At 40.8% G+C, this 16828-nt stretch overlaps 1 protein-coding gene across 2 annotated transcripts in view; it reads left to right on the top strand.

The window, feature by feature from the left end:
* sv2a (synaptic vesicle glycoprotein 2A) overlaps positions 1-16828 on the top strand; it is a 46493-nt gene that overhangs the window by 11662 nt on the left and 18003 nt on the right. Inside the window, exon 2 of one of the 2 annotated variants that reach the window (XM_034873304.1) lies at positions 6421-7233. In XM_034873304.1, coding sequence (XP_034729195.1) covers positions 6621-7233 — 613 coding nt within the window. In that variant the 5' untranslated portion in view covers positions 6421-6620. Of the gene's footprint in view, positions 1-6420; positions 7234-16828 lie in introns of those variants that run through there. The other variant, XR_004656862.1, reaches the window with a different exon arrangement.

Genomic DNA, 16828 nt, shown 5'->3' with positions numbered 1-16828 from the left:
AGGTATTTGTTATTTATAGGCAGAGAGGCCACCACCCGCTCTCCCCTCAGTATCTCCAGCTTGCGAAAGGCTGATCAGAGGGGGGCCTCAAGAGTCTCCTTGTACAAAGATCGTGACCAAGGTGATGGAGGACTATCAACTATTGGGCTGACTCCTCATAGAGAAATAGATAATGAATTGAGTCAATGCACCGAGATGGATGGAGAGGACTACAGCTGTACAATGTCTACAGTTAGAGACAGGAAATACATACTTATTGTCAACCTCTGCGGCAACCTCATTGAGCAGACAGAGGTGAGACCGTTCTTCATAGTTGAATGACGTTACAACATTAATCCTTCAATGGTTGTTTTATGTGTGTAACCTTTACTAGGCTGAGTGCTATCCTCTGATGGTCCAGATTAAATGTATAAAATAAGCACCAGCCACTGTGAGCTACTACAAAGTAGGATTGTAATTTCATTGTTACCTAAAAGGTTTGGTATACCGGGATTTTATTTAATTATTTACCAATTGAATACTGTCTATATTTCTCTGGGAAACTCTTAAAGGGAATTGGTAATACTATCAGCAATAACAAACATACAGTAATCCCTCCACCTGTTTTCCAGGTAGAACGTATTTACATGGCTGTAAAAACTATGGGCCCTTAACAATATTTGTCTTTAGTGGGAGCAGTGCTGGCTGGGTAAATATCAAAACTGATGAAGATATACAAACTGAACTTATTACATTCACTGGCAGCTGTAGTTCAAAATCGATTCTCGTTACACTAAGTGGTATTTTCATTGTGAAGCTCTAGCCGGCTCTCTGTGGAGCCTGCATGAGGATGAGCATTCAAACACAAATAATTAAAAACACACCATTGCTGTGTCTGGTACTCCATCCTTTTCAATGTTTTATGAAAACTGCAATGAGGTCATTTTTTTTCAGCACAGACCTTATAATTAATTAATTTTGTCTGCACTGCTGCTGGTTTACTGAACACCAGTCTGTAGGCAGCATAACCTAATGACACAGTTTGTGCTGGGGATGTTGCCCATACATTTCTGTAGGGATGATGGATTTGAAGCATTGGGGTTTGAGTTTTATCACTTGCTTCTCTCTTTGCAATTTTTTAGCCATGAAATCCAATTTTTTGCTGCAGGGTTGAGCTGAGCGGAGTGAGCAAGCACAGTCTTCATCTCTTAACATATTCTTAATGGAGCAATCACCCTCAAAATAGCTTCCAAAACATAGATTGGAATATGTGAAGTTAGATATTTAGGCTCTAATGGAAAAACAAGTGCACTGCGTTTCGGAGGAAGGTTTTCTATTCAGGGTACAGATGTCAAGATTTGAATCTTTTATTTGTCATACAAGATGGTAAACTGAATCTAAAGTGAAAACCTAATAATTTCTTTAACTGAATTACTATCAAACTTGTGGTTGGACAAAACAAGTTTTGAAAAAAATTCTGTGTTAAATTAAAGACATCTTTCAAATTTTTCCGATATGCACTAAACAAAATTATAAACGCAACATTTTAGTTTTTGTCCCCATTTTTCCTGAGCTGAACTCCAAGATCTAAGACTTTTTCTACGTACACAAAAGGCTTATTTCTCTCAAATATTCTCCAGCACTTCTCTTTTGCCGAAGATAATCCATCCACCTCACAGGTGTGGCATATCAAGATGCTGATTAGACAGCATGATTATTGCACAGGTGTGCCTTAGGCTGGCCACAATAAAAGCTCACTCTAAAATGTGCAGTTGTGTTTTGTATTGGGGTGGGGAACCCCACGTAAAAGTACTGTATATTATTGACAAATAAAATGTCAAAATACACTCTTCACATTAATCCTTCAAGCGTATGTCTAAATCAATTGCATGTCTAAATCCGTTCATCTTTGCTGCAACCATAGACTGTATAAAATACAGATGTAGTTTCTGTGAATTCACAGGGGTAACCCTCAAGTGGTCACTCGATGAACTACAGTTTTTGGCCGTCTTTGGCTTCATCTTTCAGCACTGGAGGTTGCCGCTTGGTTGCAAATGTGTAGTTGTTAAACATTTTCTGGAACTGACTGACCAAGATTGACTTAACAGCTGCTGAACATGTAAGTCAAAGCTGAGCAATTAATAATAAACAATTGCTTAATATGACTTTGCGTTTATCCAACAGACTCCATAAGTAATGGGAGCACATGGTTGAGTCTACTGGCCGGGACAAGAATTGGTCACTCAGCTTTCACAAACATGCAAGTGAAAATTAAAATGAGCAAATGAAAGGATGAGATCCAGGCTCGTTATGAAACACCAAATGTCTTTCACAACATTTGCTGATGATGTGAGGCTGCCTGTCAGAGTGAGAATCTGTTGAAACAAAAGAGCTGCAGTTTGTTTTCTTTAGATGACCACATAATGAAGAATAAGCAGATAAAGGGAAAAATAGATTACTAATTGATTGTAAGAATTAACAGTTGATTGTTATTCTGGCTCATATACTGTAGTTTGAGCTCTGCCTGAAACCCACATTTCTGTCCGAATCAGTCCAAATCCTGTGGCCTAGGGGACATTTGTCAGGCTGGAAATGCAAATAATATGAAAATTTGCAGCAGCACCTTACAAAGGTAGTGCCACTGTGTCTCTAGTCACCGATATAAACCAGGAATTGATTTCACCCTGGCTGCATGTTCCTGTAGTTCAGCCCAAAGTGATATTGTTTTTGGACCCCCAAATGTTTGTCACTGGTTTAGGTTAGCAAGGTGTAAAACCTCCTACCTTTCTGAAGAAATATGAAGAATATTTTATGTAGTGATTGATTTAATATTACAAGAGTAAAGCTCCAGATTCTTTTTGGTCCAGACTGAAATATGTTAAATGCAGGTTTGGTGAATTGCCTTGACTCTGTTCTCCAGAGGATGAAGCCAACTCACTGAGGTGATCCTTCCACTTTTCCGCTTGCGCCACCATAAGGCTGACCTTTGTTGTTTTGATTAAAACATCTCCACAACTACTGGATCAGGATGAATTGTAATAAGTTGATCCCTTAACTTGTCATGTTGTCAAATCATCACTTCTAGTTTTTGTTAGGCCAAATACTTGCAAAATGCATAAATTCCCATCAGCCTCAGCTGTACTTTATGTTTAGTGCTAACTAGCTAATGTTAGCATTAGATGCCTAACATTAGACCTGCTTAGCATTGTTATTGTAAGCATGTTAGTCTGTAGCTAGTAGACACATTGTTCTTAGATCCTTGAGTAAGTCTGGAGGGAACAGCCTTTATGGGAGCCAAGTATCTCATTTAAACATGCTGCATTCAGTGGAAACTATATTAGATGAATTAGTTAACATTAACACGGATATTTCTATCTGGCTGCGTACTAGTTTTATATAAACTCTATGGTTGCACATGGCCAAATCTGTCATCATAACAGTTTTAGATTCTGTAATCTCTGTATTTTATTAAATTCTGTCCAAATCTTGACAAACATGAGAGATATCTACAGTAAGAGAACCACAAACAAAACTTCCCCCCTCCTCATTGGGTTTCAGTTTCAGCTGGCTTTCACTGAGCGTGTTCATAGAAACCCAGTCTTCCCAGCAGACCTTTGGGTTGTGTGATGTTGGCTTGGCAGTAGTCTGCCTCTGTCCGACACTGCTGAGGCTACACAGAAAGCTTTCAAAGATTCCCTCCCTCCTGCCTGCTACCCTTCCTCCTCTTTTCTGGTTGCATCTGCTGACGTTTTCTTGCTATAATTATTGTGCACAATATTGTCACACGTAAGTTAAAACATTTTAATGAACAGGAACCAAGGTTAGTTTGCAGTTTAATGGCACTTATCCAGAACAATTTAACAATGCTGCTCCATCAAACCTTATAGTATTGTAATTATATGGCTCATTGTTGTATTGATCAATAAACCATTAAATCTGATCTCTTCCTAGACATGGAGACAACAAAAAATACAGAGCACTGGGGGCATGTTGATCATGATTTACTGTATGTAAATGCCAAGATTTAACTTGAACACACAGTATGATAAAGTGGTCTTGGAGTAAACCTCTACATACAATGAGACAATTAGAGACAGATCCCACGCAGGGTTGAATATATATAGCCAGTTGCCGTTTTGAAATGAAAAGCTACCTTTGTCTGCCTCTGTATGAAATGAAGGACTCATTGGTTTAAATATTACTAAGAATTTTGATTGTTAAGTCTGTCAATTGCCATTGTTTGTTCTGTGTTAACAGCTGTCATTCCTCACAACATTTTAGCATCTATAAATAGACATGACCCATATATTTTACAGTAAAGGTAAGATTTGATTTGCATGTAGTGTAAGTAGTTCTGGGTTATGTGAGGCATCAACCATTGAATAATAATGTCTTACAAAAAGGCAAAGTCATTTTAAAAGATATTTTCCATTTTGACAATGCACCAAGTAAGGAAGCTTTTTTTGTTTTTATTTAAATAACAAATTCAGCACTTTTGGAGACAGGTTTAGACGGTGCTGTTCCCTTTGACACTGCACTATTCTGCAGTACATTAAGTCAGTGTTTTTGGTCATGTGATTGCGTGCTGCTGGCTCCCTCAGGCTGAACATTTTCTCCCCCCCCCACCCCATGCTGAGCTAATGCTGCTGCTCTCTTTAGAGACCAGGGAAAGCTACTAGAATTTCTTGTGTTGGCTACAGCTGAAGTTGATTCCAAGAGACTCGCTCTCTGGGGGCACATCATCTCAGCTGGGTCTCATGAGCACACACATGTTGACGATTTGTTATTGTTGCAAACTGCAAACATCTAAGGTCTCTCATTGTAGATAATTAGATTTATTTATTTTTAATTTAGGCAAGGTTCTTGAATGGCTGCTTGCTTTTAGACAACATTAAAGATGTTTTTAAAGCTTGGCTTATTTTATTAAGTACAACAAATGTATTTCGTATGAAAATGTGTTCCTATGTGTCGCCTCAGGAACATGGAGTCACGTGCCCCCCACCAATATATGAATAATGGCAATTCCCCCCCTCCCTCCAATATTTGTAATGGCCAGTTATTAAATGCCTCCAAATGTTAAAAGAAAGCTAGTTTCTCCTCTCAATATTCAGTGTTAAACCAACTCCAACAAAACACAGTGGATGGTTGTTGAACTCCTCTTGCTTCACATAGGTGTACATGTAAACGACAATCATTGAACACAACAGCTGTGCACACGTGTGGGGGAAAGTGAGTGCCAAAGTTTTTGGCTGTTCTGTATCCTCCACACGCCATGCACAGCTGATCACTCTACAGAGATAACACGCGGTCTGTTTTAACTTACAGCATCACTGATGCACATGTTCAATACAACCCATTTTGTTGCTGCAAGTGTTGTTTTCCATTGTAACAGGATGGAGGATAGTCTGGGTTTCACACTATCACTTTTCTGTATTTGATTTGTCACCAAACTGTGTAGCTGTGAACCGACCAGGTTTGTCGCAAAGCCTCCTTCATTTTGAACAATACTATACACACACTGAGATATGGTAAATACTTAGTGTAAACATATATTTTGTATTGATTTTAGTTGAGGCAGGTTATCTGGATAATACAACACAAAGGAAATTCAAACTGATTTACATAATGCTTTAATTGAAACAAAACATTTTAAAGGAATATTTCACCATATTGGGAAATATGCTTAGTTTCTTTTGTGTAGAGTTAAATGAGAAGATTGATACCGTTAAAGAAAAAGCATGTGTATTAGGCCTACATCTGCACTGGATTATAGCTGCATTAACTTTACGTGTGTAGTGGATGTGGTCCAAGCAAGGGTGCTGGAAGTAGGGTGGTAAGAAGTAGGAAAGGGCCTGCACCACTTTACGCCCTTGGCTGGATATGGTGTTGCGGCTGGTGTGATCCCATCGCAAGATACTGCCTAGTTCATTCCAGTATAGATTTTGTGTGCTAATGATGTGCCCATTTGTAGTGATGGCAGCCTTTTCTTAGAAAAGAGCAAGGTGGCCCCTATATACATTGACCTATACTGCACCACATTGCAGCCTTGCTTGTTACTCACAGATGTCTATGTCACAGCATGAATCCATTACCTTGGCTCTGCATTGTGCCACAATGTAAATGCCACACTGGGCTGGGCTGAGGAGAAGGCTAGGAAATAACCACTGTTCAGTCAACATAGATCAGTCATATCCAATACTCAGATGTCAACACCTTAAAGCTGTCATATCCATTTTCTTTCAGCCATTAGTGCTGAGCCAGACAATGTGTCCTGTCCTGTAAATGGCAGCACGATGTGAATGCGAAAGGTTGTTCAGTATAAACTGGCTCTGATTTAGATTGTTTAAAAATGTGCTTATAATGGATGTTTCTCCCTCACATGTGCTACACTGCCACTGATCAATCATGTTAACACAACCCCTTTTCTTTGCTTTTCCACAGGATTTGGTAACCGAGAGCACGCTGGCCAAAGTCCAACAACAACAACAGCAGCAGCAGCAGTGCAGTGCAGTGGAGCAGGGAGCTGTCCGCGGTTCTGAATTCACCAGCTAACAGAAATCCCCATTGCACACTCATGTGTTTGGGCCGCTTCTGATAGTTCCCATTCCTAGCAGCAACCGACCACCACCTCCACATCCAAGATGGACGACGACGGGCGCTACAGAGATGGGCGCTCAGACTTTGTCCGCGGCGCCAAAGACATTGCCAAAGTGGCCAAAAAACAGGTCGGCAAGAAGATGGGGCGTGGCGTGGACAAAATGGCCGACGAATACACCAAGCGCTCCTATAAACGCTTCGAGGAGGAAGATGATGATGAAGACTACGGCGGCGTGCCGAGTAGCAACGACGGCGGATATTACCGCAATGATAGCCGGGCCAATGACGATGAAGGCCACAGCGACTCCACAGAAGGACACGACGAGGATGATGAGATCTATGAAGGAGAGTACCAGGGCATCCCCAGGGCTGACTCGGGCAAGCCTGGCGGCATAGATGGGGTGACAGCGGCCCAGGGGCAGCAGTTCAGGGATCTGTCAGCCTACGAGAGCGAGAGGAGGAAAGACCAGGAGGAGCTGGCTGAACAGTACGAGACCATCCTGCAGGAGTGTGGCCACGGGAAGTTCCAGTGGACACTCTATTTTGTCCTGGGGCTCGCGTTGATGGCGGATGGCGTGGAGATCTTTGTAGTTGGCTTCGTGCTGCCCAGCGCAGAGAAGGACATGTGTCTATCTGAGCCCAACAAGGGCATGCTGGGTAAGATTTCCAGAAATTCTTTTCTGTTAAAAATACATAGGGGGAGGGATTACACACATGATAACTCTGCAGTGCCAACATGTTCTTGTATTTTTGTCCACTGAGCAATTGTTTTCAACTCATCTATGGTCCCTCATTATTATTAGTATTATTTTTTGTCTCAGTGCCTCCTTTTGGAAGCATGTGCCACTGCTTAACATTTTATCTCTGTCTTATCTTAGCGGTTACCTTTACAGTTTATCCTGCAGAAATTGCTTTTCTACAGCCTCGTTGGCCGAGGAACTACAGCTATTTAAGAATCAACTGCCCATGCAGCCTCCGAACAGCAGTGGAATATTAATCGAACGCTCAGCTTCTCAGTTCTCTGCTTCAGTTCAGCCCTTTTCAACTGGACAGTGTGTTATATGCGTGTCAGGTTGTGAAGGTGATTGGAATAATGTACTCCATTTATCTTCCTCCTGTTTTCCTCCTCATAGTTTATGCTGCATGTCTGTCGCTTTAACCATTTCACAGCATACAGAAACACAGAGACCTTGTAATCGTTTCCTATCCTCCGGGCCTATGTCCAATTCAAGTCCAAACCTTCCTCACCATCTGTCATTGGCGATCCAGCAAGGACAACGTGAACAAGAGCCAGAGGTCTCCTGGGGATAACAAATTCTAACATACTGTATTGTTTACCTAAAACACTTGCATATAAAGTATGCAATTTATCAAACCTGTCAGTAAATGCAAGAAGAAATACATTTCACATAGAGATACCCAGAGAGAGATTGTTGAGTTGTTTGTTTTATTCCAGTGGACACCCCAGTGAGAGATCCCTTTCTAGCATGGTAGTGGCAAAAGGATCTTAAGCATTATTGATGTAAAATATGAAAAATAAATGTGACATGATAAAGCATGTAAAGCTGTCACCCATTCTTTGGTGGGTTGTTGAAAAAGGAAAGGATTTTGGAAAATATAATAAATATACTTTACTCACTAAAGTAGACATTTACAATCTGAAATGTCTGGATATATCTAGAACGAACGGCAGGCTAATACAGACTGTAACATCATCTGTAAATACCATTGGATTTAGGTATATTTCAGTTCAAAATACTGCTAAATTTAGTTTAGCTGAACTAAAAATGCTGCTCAGTCAACATTATCCATATAACTGGATAAAAGTTCTGTTAAGGTGAATGAATCTATCTATAAGTGACATAAACCTTACAAAATGTCAACAAGGACTCAAATGTTCATTTGCGTTATTTAAAGTTAACAAGTCAGATGAGATCTAAAGACATAATCACCAGTACACTAATAGGATTTTGACGGTTCAACTATACTGCTGCCACATCGATGAACATTGTTTCCCTGCAGATGGGGATGCCTCTGTATCGAGTGTCTGGGCTGTTGGAAAAAGAACATCATGGATTTGGCATTAGTTCTAACTCGAAGAATATTGTTAAACATGTTGATAAAGAAGAGTGTGCTGAGGAAGTACAGTAGGTTCATTTTCAGTGTCTGCTGCAAGTCAGTGACAGTTTGTGTGGTTATGTGCCATGTTAATGTTCTTCTTTCTGCCTTTACTCCAGTTTTTCTGTCTGCACATACAACTACATTTGGCATGCATCCATGCCTGTAATTGGTTACTGTGTTGTGTGATTTTCCCAATGGTGCATGCACAGCGTGCGTGCGTGCATGCATGCTTGTGTGTCCTTCCGCCTGTCCATTGCAGTGGTAACATTTTAAAAAAGCAGCAGCAATAATAGTACTATGGGAAAATACTCCAGTGAAAGTCCATTCAGGAAGGAAGAAATGAAGGATGCAAAGAAAAAAAGATTTTCTTGATTTTATATGTTTAATGTTACTGCAGCCGCCAGACAAAACAGTCTAGTAAAAAGTACAACATTTTCCTCCGTAGCGAAGTAAAAGTCTAAGTAAGTCTTATAAAATAGAAATACTCAAGTACAACTAACCTCACGTTTGTACTTACATTACTTTTGACCGAATAGACTCCCTCCCTCCCTTCTCTCTGGTTGGCTTTGTGTTATGCTAGGGGCGAGCCTGTAGGGAGACAAGACCCACCCTGATTAGCTCCCCTCTCCTTGTTACGCAACATGCCTGAGTCATGCTAGCCTCCTTTGCTCATGCCTCTCTGGATCTCATGATTTCTAGTATCCTCTCCTCCCATCCCCCATCTCTTTTCTTCTCCACACGGTCCAAATAGAGCTTCCTCTGCCGTCACACAGCCACTTTGGTGGAATGACGCACTGTGGTGGAATCATGTATTGTGTGTGACAGAAAGCGCCTGCACATGTGTGTGGAGTAATCGCCTTAAGAATAATAACTCCCTTACTGCACAAGGCGTTTAGATGTACCCAGAGAGAAGGATTCAGAGGTTAACATATAACTGCTTGCTGACAAAAAAAGCCTAAATCCAAAGAGAGTAATTTTTCTTTTGGACGTTGTTAGATTCTTTTGGAAGTACATCTCACAGATCCCATATTCATTGCACGTTTCCAGAAACACATACACTTCAAATAAAGTATGGAGAAGCAGAAAAACCAGAGCGCGGCTTTGAAATGTCAGCAGTGATGCCTGTGTGGTGCGAGTTTTTGCAGGATAAGCTGGAGGAGACACTTTCACACGCAGCACAGAAGCAAAGAGTGGTTGTCATTGGTTTGTCCTTGTTCTGAAGCTGTGGGGGCTGCATCTGCAGGGTTGTTGGATTTTCCCGTAACGGGAAGGAGAAAGTGAGGTTTGTTACATGATGCAGCAGCTATGGATAATAATTTCAAGGCCAAGAATATTATGGTACACTGAAAAGCCTTTGTTGTTTTCTGTCTGCTACGACAATTAACAGTTAACAAAGAGAAAAATACCTGGGGTTAGAAAGCAAGTTTAGTGAGAACTCTGAGTTTTGGTAAACCTCAGATGAGGGAAACTCTGGGTTTTGTTCCCAAATGGAGGTTAATCAAACCTAAGAAAGAGGGGGGTAACTCAAGCCCGTTTCAGAAAGTGAGGTATATTTTTTTTAAGATTATTTTTGGGGGCTTTTCCCTTTTATTAAAGTGACAGTGGGTAGACATGAAAGAGGCAGAGAGATTGGGGTTGACACGCAGCAAAGGGCCGCAGGTCTGTTTCAAACCCAGGCCGCTGCAGGACTCAGCCAACATGGGGCGCACGCTCTTAATGGATGAGCTAGAGGCTGCCCCGAAGGCATGTAATTTAACCTCAGTCAGTTACTATGGTAACTGAGCCTGTTAACCTAACCTGGATGGGAGCAGGTTTTCTTCTCTCATTCTCCTCGCTTTGACACAGCGCTCTTTCATTTCCTCATTCATTCATTCATTCATTCATTCAGTCTGTATCAGGCGCAGTTTCTTATCTGCATGAATAAGAAAACAGGGTTGATTTATTAAACATGTTAGGCAAACTATGAGTTTTTTTTTCTCACTTTCATTTCCAGATAAAACTACCTATGAGAACTACCTATTTGAGTTGATAATGTTATCCGTCCGCCTATCACCATCGGCAGCATTTTAGTAAAGCCACTGTAGCAAAACCCCGTCAGAAGAGTGTGACTTGCTCTAAAACTTGTTTTAAACGTTTTTTGTAGTGTTCCCTGGACACAAACCAGTAAAATCCATTAAAAAGGAGTTCCACAGGATTGCCAGTGAATAATGTAAACCATTTGAAATAGAGATCATGAATCATACCTGTAATTCTGTTAATGATGGTGCTGCAGCCTCAGAAGGGGATTAGTGCAGCACCATCTATACGCCGTATAGGGCTATATCAGTTTATTTCATAAGTTATTTTCACGCTTTCAAGGTGTATTTGGCATGGCAACCTGCATTGACAGCAAATCACCCACTGTCACTGGGTGAGGCCGCTGCAATTATGTTGTGGTTTTTTTAGCTTCCAGTGGCTAGCAGTGAGGATGTGTGATGGATGACTGGCCAAGTCAACTAATGAGAGAATGCATTCTTCTCTGGTGCTGAAGAGCCTCAGCCCGTGGGCTCATTCAAAAAGCCCTGTGTGCTCTGGCAGAAAGGGAAAACTCACTATTAATAGTTCCCCCCTGCTTCACACACACACACACACACACACACACACACACAATACCCTGGAGCCTTTGGGAACCCTGTCACAGGGCAGACTGGCCACCTTACTCCCCTCCTCCTCCCCCTTTTTTTCTCTCTCTCTCCTCCTCACTTTCCATTCTCCCTCCCCCTTCCTCTCCAGAGAAATGAGGTGCTCAGCTGTCAGCCGTAGATCCCTGCTTTTTTCTCTCTCGTTCTTTCACTCCTCGTTTGCCTTACCTGTCTTTATTTTTTTTGTAAATTTTTCTTAAAAGAACATTTTAGATTTTACAGTATTTTAGAGTAATAGTAATATATGTGAATTGTTGAAGAATGGAAGCGAAAGCAATAGTAGTTAGTGATATTGCACATCCCCCACACCTTACTGTTAGGTGTACCAATCTATTGGTAGTCATGTTAAATAAATATGAAAATAGTGTAGATACTGAAGAGTGATGAAACCCTGAGGGGAAAAAAAAGCTGTCTACCAATAACAAAATGCATAATCTAAGGTGTGAAATTGTCAAATAAATTTAAAATAAATGAATGGCACCTTACTACTGCTGGATGAAATCCTTTTTGGCAGAATCATGTGTCCCCTTCAAACCTCGTTAGGGCCTTTATATCTCCTTGTTTTCAAGACACTAAATACAGACAAATGCCCGATGTGCTGTACACACAGTAGTTTGTAGTAGTACAAAGGGTTGTACTGTAACTCTGCTGCAGGCAAACAGTTGCTTTTATCCCCAGTCAGCAGTTATGGAACAATATTTTAGTTTATTTAGAGTTGTGTTTCTGGCCACCTGGCAAATTTACTCTCCTTTTATCTTTGTCTTTACTAGCTTTTGAGCGAAATATCCTGAGGGTTAGCTGCTAAATGCTCCACAATGTTCACCAGCTATTTGTTCTGGTGCTGAATGTTTTTAAGAAAACATTTTTGATGAAAACAGTTGCTTGCTGAGGTTGAGAATGAACCTAACAACGTAATCCATTGTTGATGTAAAACAACTGATTATAGTGAACTTAAGTTAAGTAAGTTAAGATAAGTTCATAAGACTATCAGAAACTGCTTTGGAGCTTTTATGGTAGATCATTAGGTCTAAACATGACCTATGTCCCAATTCAGTGGCTGCAGCCATAAGAGGCCACAGCCTTCGAAGTCTACCTCGGCTGCATCCTTTGGAACATACGAAGTTCAAAACCCAATGGTCTCTGAAATGAGACAGTGTGGTCTGTAGAGCATTTCCTGTTGATCAAGTGTGATCGAAACATTAACTACAGCATCGAAATGGAGCCAGAAGTTGTTCTTTTTATTTTAGGAAAATAAATAATAAACCCTTCACGATCATGTGAACATCTCTTGTCTTTGAGACCAGGAGAGCTCGTTAGCTCACAGCAGGGTCTTTGAGCATGACCTGTGTTGGAGCTAAATCCTGCTCCGGTCTCAGGGTTCAGTCAATTAGTAGTCAGAATCTCAGATGATGATGTGTGAATCCTTTTTATTACATATCCTGAGACAAAGTTACCTGGATCAAGCTATCACAGCTTTCTCCTTCCTTTGTCTGGCTCTTCGGCTCTTGCTCTTCTAGTCTTATTCACAAAGGGTGTAGTCTCCAGGTCACTGTGATCTGTCTGTGTGCTTATTTTGTTATCTTTTCAGTTGGAATGTCACTGAAAGTTTATGACCCTAAGTTCCGGAGTTGCAGGGCACAAGATCAGTGGGCTGTAAAAGTGGGACTGAAACCAGATTCAGGACGCGTCTCTAACAATCAATTCTGCTTCCGACACATTTAGGAGAGCTGGATTCAAACGGAGTGAACGTGAACATCTATGGTTATGGAACTGAGTATTGCAAAACAACTTAATGCATGAACAACAAACTTAATGCATGACCAACATTTCTCCATTCATGTTGAAATAATGCTTTTGCCTTTTAGCTTAAATGTATAATGCAAATCACACTCAATGTTTAAGCACATATACCATTTTAAATTCCAACAATGGCCGGCCGGCTATGTAAATGCCCCCGCAGAGCTAGCTGAAATCAAGCCAGTTTATGGAGCGCCTCAAGTCTGAAGCAAATTTGGAGCAACCTTTAAAGTGACACAATCTGTCACATTCACACGCACATGTACTCTTAAGTGCCTTTTTCTATTGACATAAGCGTTGTCAAACTGCTGCTATTAAAATATAAACTGACAAATTCATTACTTAATCTCTCTGCCAGATTGGGCTTGTGGTCAAGTTTTGCACTTAAGTTTGTCTCCTGTTGAATTTAAAAACAGTCCAGGTTTTACAAGAAGGTACTTTATTACAGTACTGCCAGCAGGAAACGGACACCAGACATGAGGTGCTTCCCTGCTTGATAACCTCCCTAATCATACCCATGAGAACAATTTCATGAAGAGGGGTGTGAATGGCTCTTCTCCAGGTAGCTTGATTTCTTCTCTAAACACCAAAATCCAATGAGCACCAGTTACTAACAAGCAAAGTGTATGTAATTTTAAGCCATATTTTATCCTTGGGCTAAATGCTGCTGCTAACAAGACACACAAATCGACCTGAGCCTGCTGAAGGTGGTGACAGAGGGAGATAGGGAGGGCAAGATAGTGATTCAGTTACAATGAGTGCTGGGGTGGCCGGTCAGCACGGCAGTCCCTGACATCAGATGTGAGAAGATATACTCACTTTTCGGCCCATCCTGGTTTACTGTGGCTGTCTTTCTGTCTGTCTGCTCGTCCACCTCGGTGCTGCTGCATTGCGACATTGCCACTATGAGCTGTATTGTCAGGAGAAGTGGCTCACAGCCGACTCTGTCCTGCCAGGGTAAAACACACACTACACACACACACACACACACAGAACACAAAGTACACACTTAGAGTATATGAGAACATGGGATCTTTGACACAAACTCACAGGAGTACACTATACACTCACTTTATACAATAAACACACATACACGCCTGAGATACTGGAAAGACATGCACACAACAAATCCCCTGCGAACAATCAAACAAGGGAATTAAAGTCACCTTCTTCCTCAATGCAGAACCGCAGTGTTGACACAGAAAAGCAGACAGACTGAGGACAGCGGGAATGAGTCACAAACGCTGCTATCTATGCCTTCGAAGGTCTTTTCATTTGAAATAGAAGGGAAATCGCTTTTTTTATTATCACAAGAGAACATGCATCCTCAGTGCTAAATTTGGCTTTTTTCACACTCAATATTGTAATTATATGTGTCCAATTTCATCATTACATCAGTTAGCTTGTTTAACTGTGTGATGGGTGGTTTTAGCTGATCCAACAGATCAGTTTAATGCCCATGTAGGTGTCTTGTTCTGTTTGCTTGCTTGAATGAACAACCCATGATATCTTGTCTGTCTGGTTCTGTCACTTGCGGCAAACACTATCAGCTTTTGTGATGTGATTCCCGTTTAGTGGAGGAACAAGTTGTGCCCTAATTATTACTGCTTTTCTCCTTGATTGTTGGTGCTTAAGGGAAATGGCAGTGTAGAACAAGTTGGTCATTACAACCAAATAAGGTGTAACATGCATTAAAACAACAGTTAAAACAATAGTTTCCACCATCTCTGGTTGAGTGGTCATTTGAAAGGGAAGTGAAGAAGTGCAATTCTTATGGTAATCCTATCATAAAACAAAGTAACAATTAACTTCTAAACACCACACTTACACTTACAGATTAAACTGAAAGTTTGTTCTTGTCTTGAAACAACAGCAGTTGACAAAACAATTTCAAACTAGGTCCACTTACTTTTTCTCGAGATTCTTACTATACCACATGGTTTTCATCCAGCCCAGAGTCCGAGAAATTACTTCCTTATTTAAATAATTCTGCACACTTTATATCCAGTGCCAATGAACGAAGTTGTGTGTCCTTTTTGTGCAGAGGAAATTAAGTGTGAGAAGGTACTTTGTTAAAGGTCCCATGACATGGTGCTCTTTAGATGCTTTTATAAAGACCTGACTGGTCCCCTAATACCATATATACCAATGATTCAGCCTGGGTGCAGACGTAAAGACACTAGAGCCAGTCCCACAATGAACTTTTTTTAGTATCTGCTGTGGCCTTGACCAACTGCCACTTTGCTCGTTTGAAAGCCATGATGTCTCTCTCTCATGGACGGGCAAAATTCTATGGACGGGAAAAGCAGAGAAAGGTGAGGTGATCTTGCCCCTTATGACATAATAAAGGAGCAAGATATCAGATTGGCCTATATAAGCTTTCATTTTCTCAAAGGCAGAGCAGGATACCCTTTCTAGCCACTGGGGGACCATAGGCAGGCTGGTGGAACTCATATTAATGTTAAAGTGACATTTTTATGCCATGGGACCTTTTAAGGTTAGGAGATCTTCAACATTAATGTTACAATAAAAAGGTTAAGGTTAGGGAAAGTACTTGGTCATGCTTTAAAACAAAAAACACTGCCTGTCTTCCGTGTTAAAGTCCAATGTTTTTTTTGTCCCATTCATCCGGCCCCAACCACCTCCCTTTTCCTTTGTCAGAAGTATTACGGCTGCTAGAAGGCTTTGTCACTTGAATGGAGTCATATATCGTTTTGGGGCAGTTGATAAAATGACTGATGCTGTTGTTGCAGATATTGTAGAAAGCGATAATTTAAAAAACATTCCCAGACGTAAAACGATTAAATGAATCTAAAAAAATCAACAAAATTGACGCTTTGAATCTGATACAGTGTTATTTGCAGTGAAAAAGTGGAAAGCGTTATCCAATCAACATTGAGCATTTGGCTAAGCTGTAGGGTTCAGTGAAGAAACATGTTGTCATGTTGCACATTGGGTTTAATTTATCCATTTAATAAAAATAATATAGCATATATTCAAAGGTTATTATGTACAGAACACTGAGAATGAGATTTAAAGGTAGATGTCAAGGCCAGGCACTAAACACCGTCCCTTTCTTCTTTATTTGCCCCGAGCGATCTCATCAATAACTTCACTGCACTGCTCGGGGAGCGTGGACACTGCTGACAGGGTGTCAATTAGGCAGCGATAGCAAATGTCTCAGGAAGCTAGACTGGTTGACAGAGAGACAGGCTGGCTTGGATAAGCACATGGGATGTGAGTAATGTTAGCATCTCAAATCACAGGCCTGGGTTGTTTTTGTTATCAGCCTTTCTGCTCCCTGGTGGTGACATCCTTAACAGCTTTTTTCATGATATTCAATCTATACTGTCTCAAGTAGACAATACTGGAGGCATAATGATTGTAAGAAAACAGCATAAAGCAGTACTTGTAAGGTGTTAAGAGTTATCTTTCATTATTTACATACTTTTAAATAGTTATGTTAAAGGAATAGTTGGACATTTTGGGATATACACCTATTAAATTTGTTGCCAAGAGTTGGATGAGAAGATATCACTCTCATGTTGATACTTGAATCATGAAGCTACAGCCGGCATAGAATTAGTTTAGGTTAGCATTGAGAGTGGAAACAGCAGGACACAGCTAGCCTAGCTCTTTCCACAGCTAGAAAA

The sequence above is a fragment of the Etheostoma cragini genome, chromosome 6, assembly GCF_013103735.1.
Source record: "Etheostoma cragini isolate CJK2018 chromosome 6, CSU_Ecrag_1.0, whole genome shotgun sequence".
Taxonomy (NCBI): Eukaryota; Metazoa; Chordata; class Actinopteri; order Perciformes; family Percidae; genus Etheostoma; species Etheostoma cragini.
This window is presented reverse-complemented; position numbering and strand designations above follow the sequence as displayed.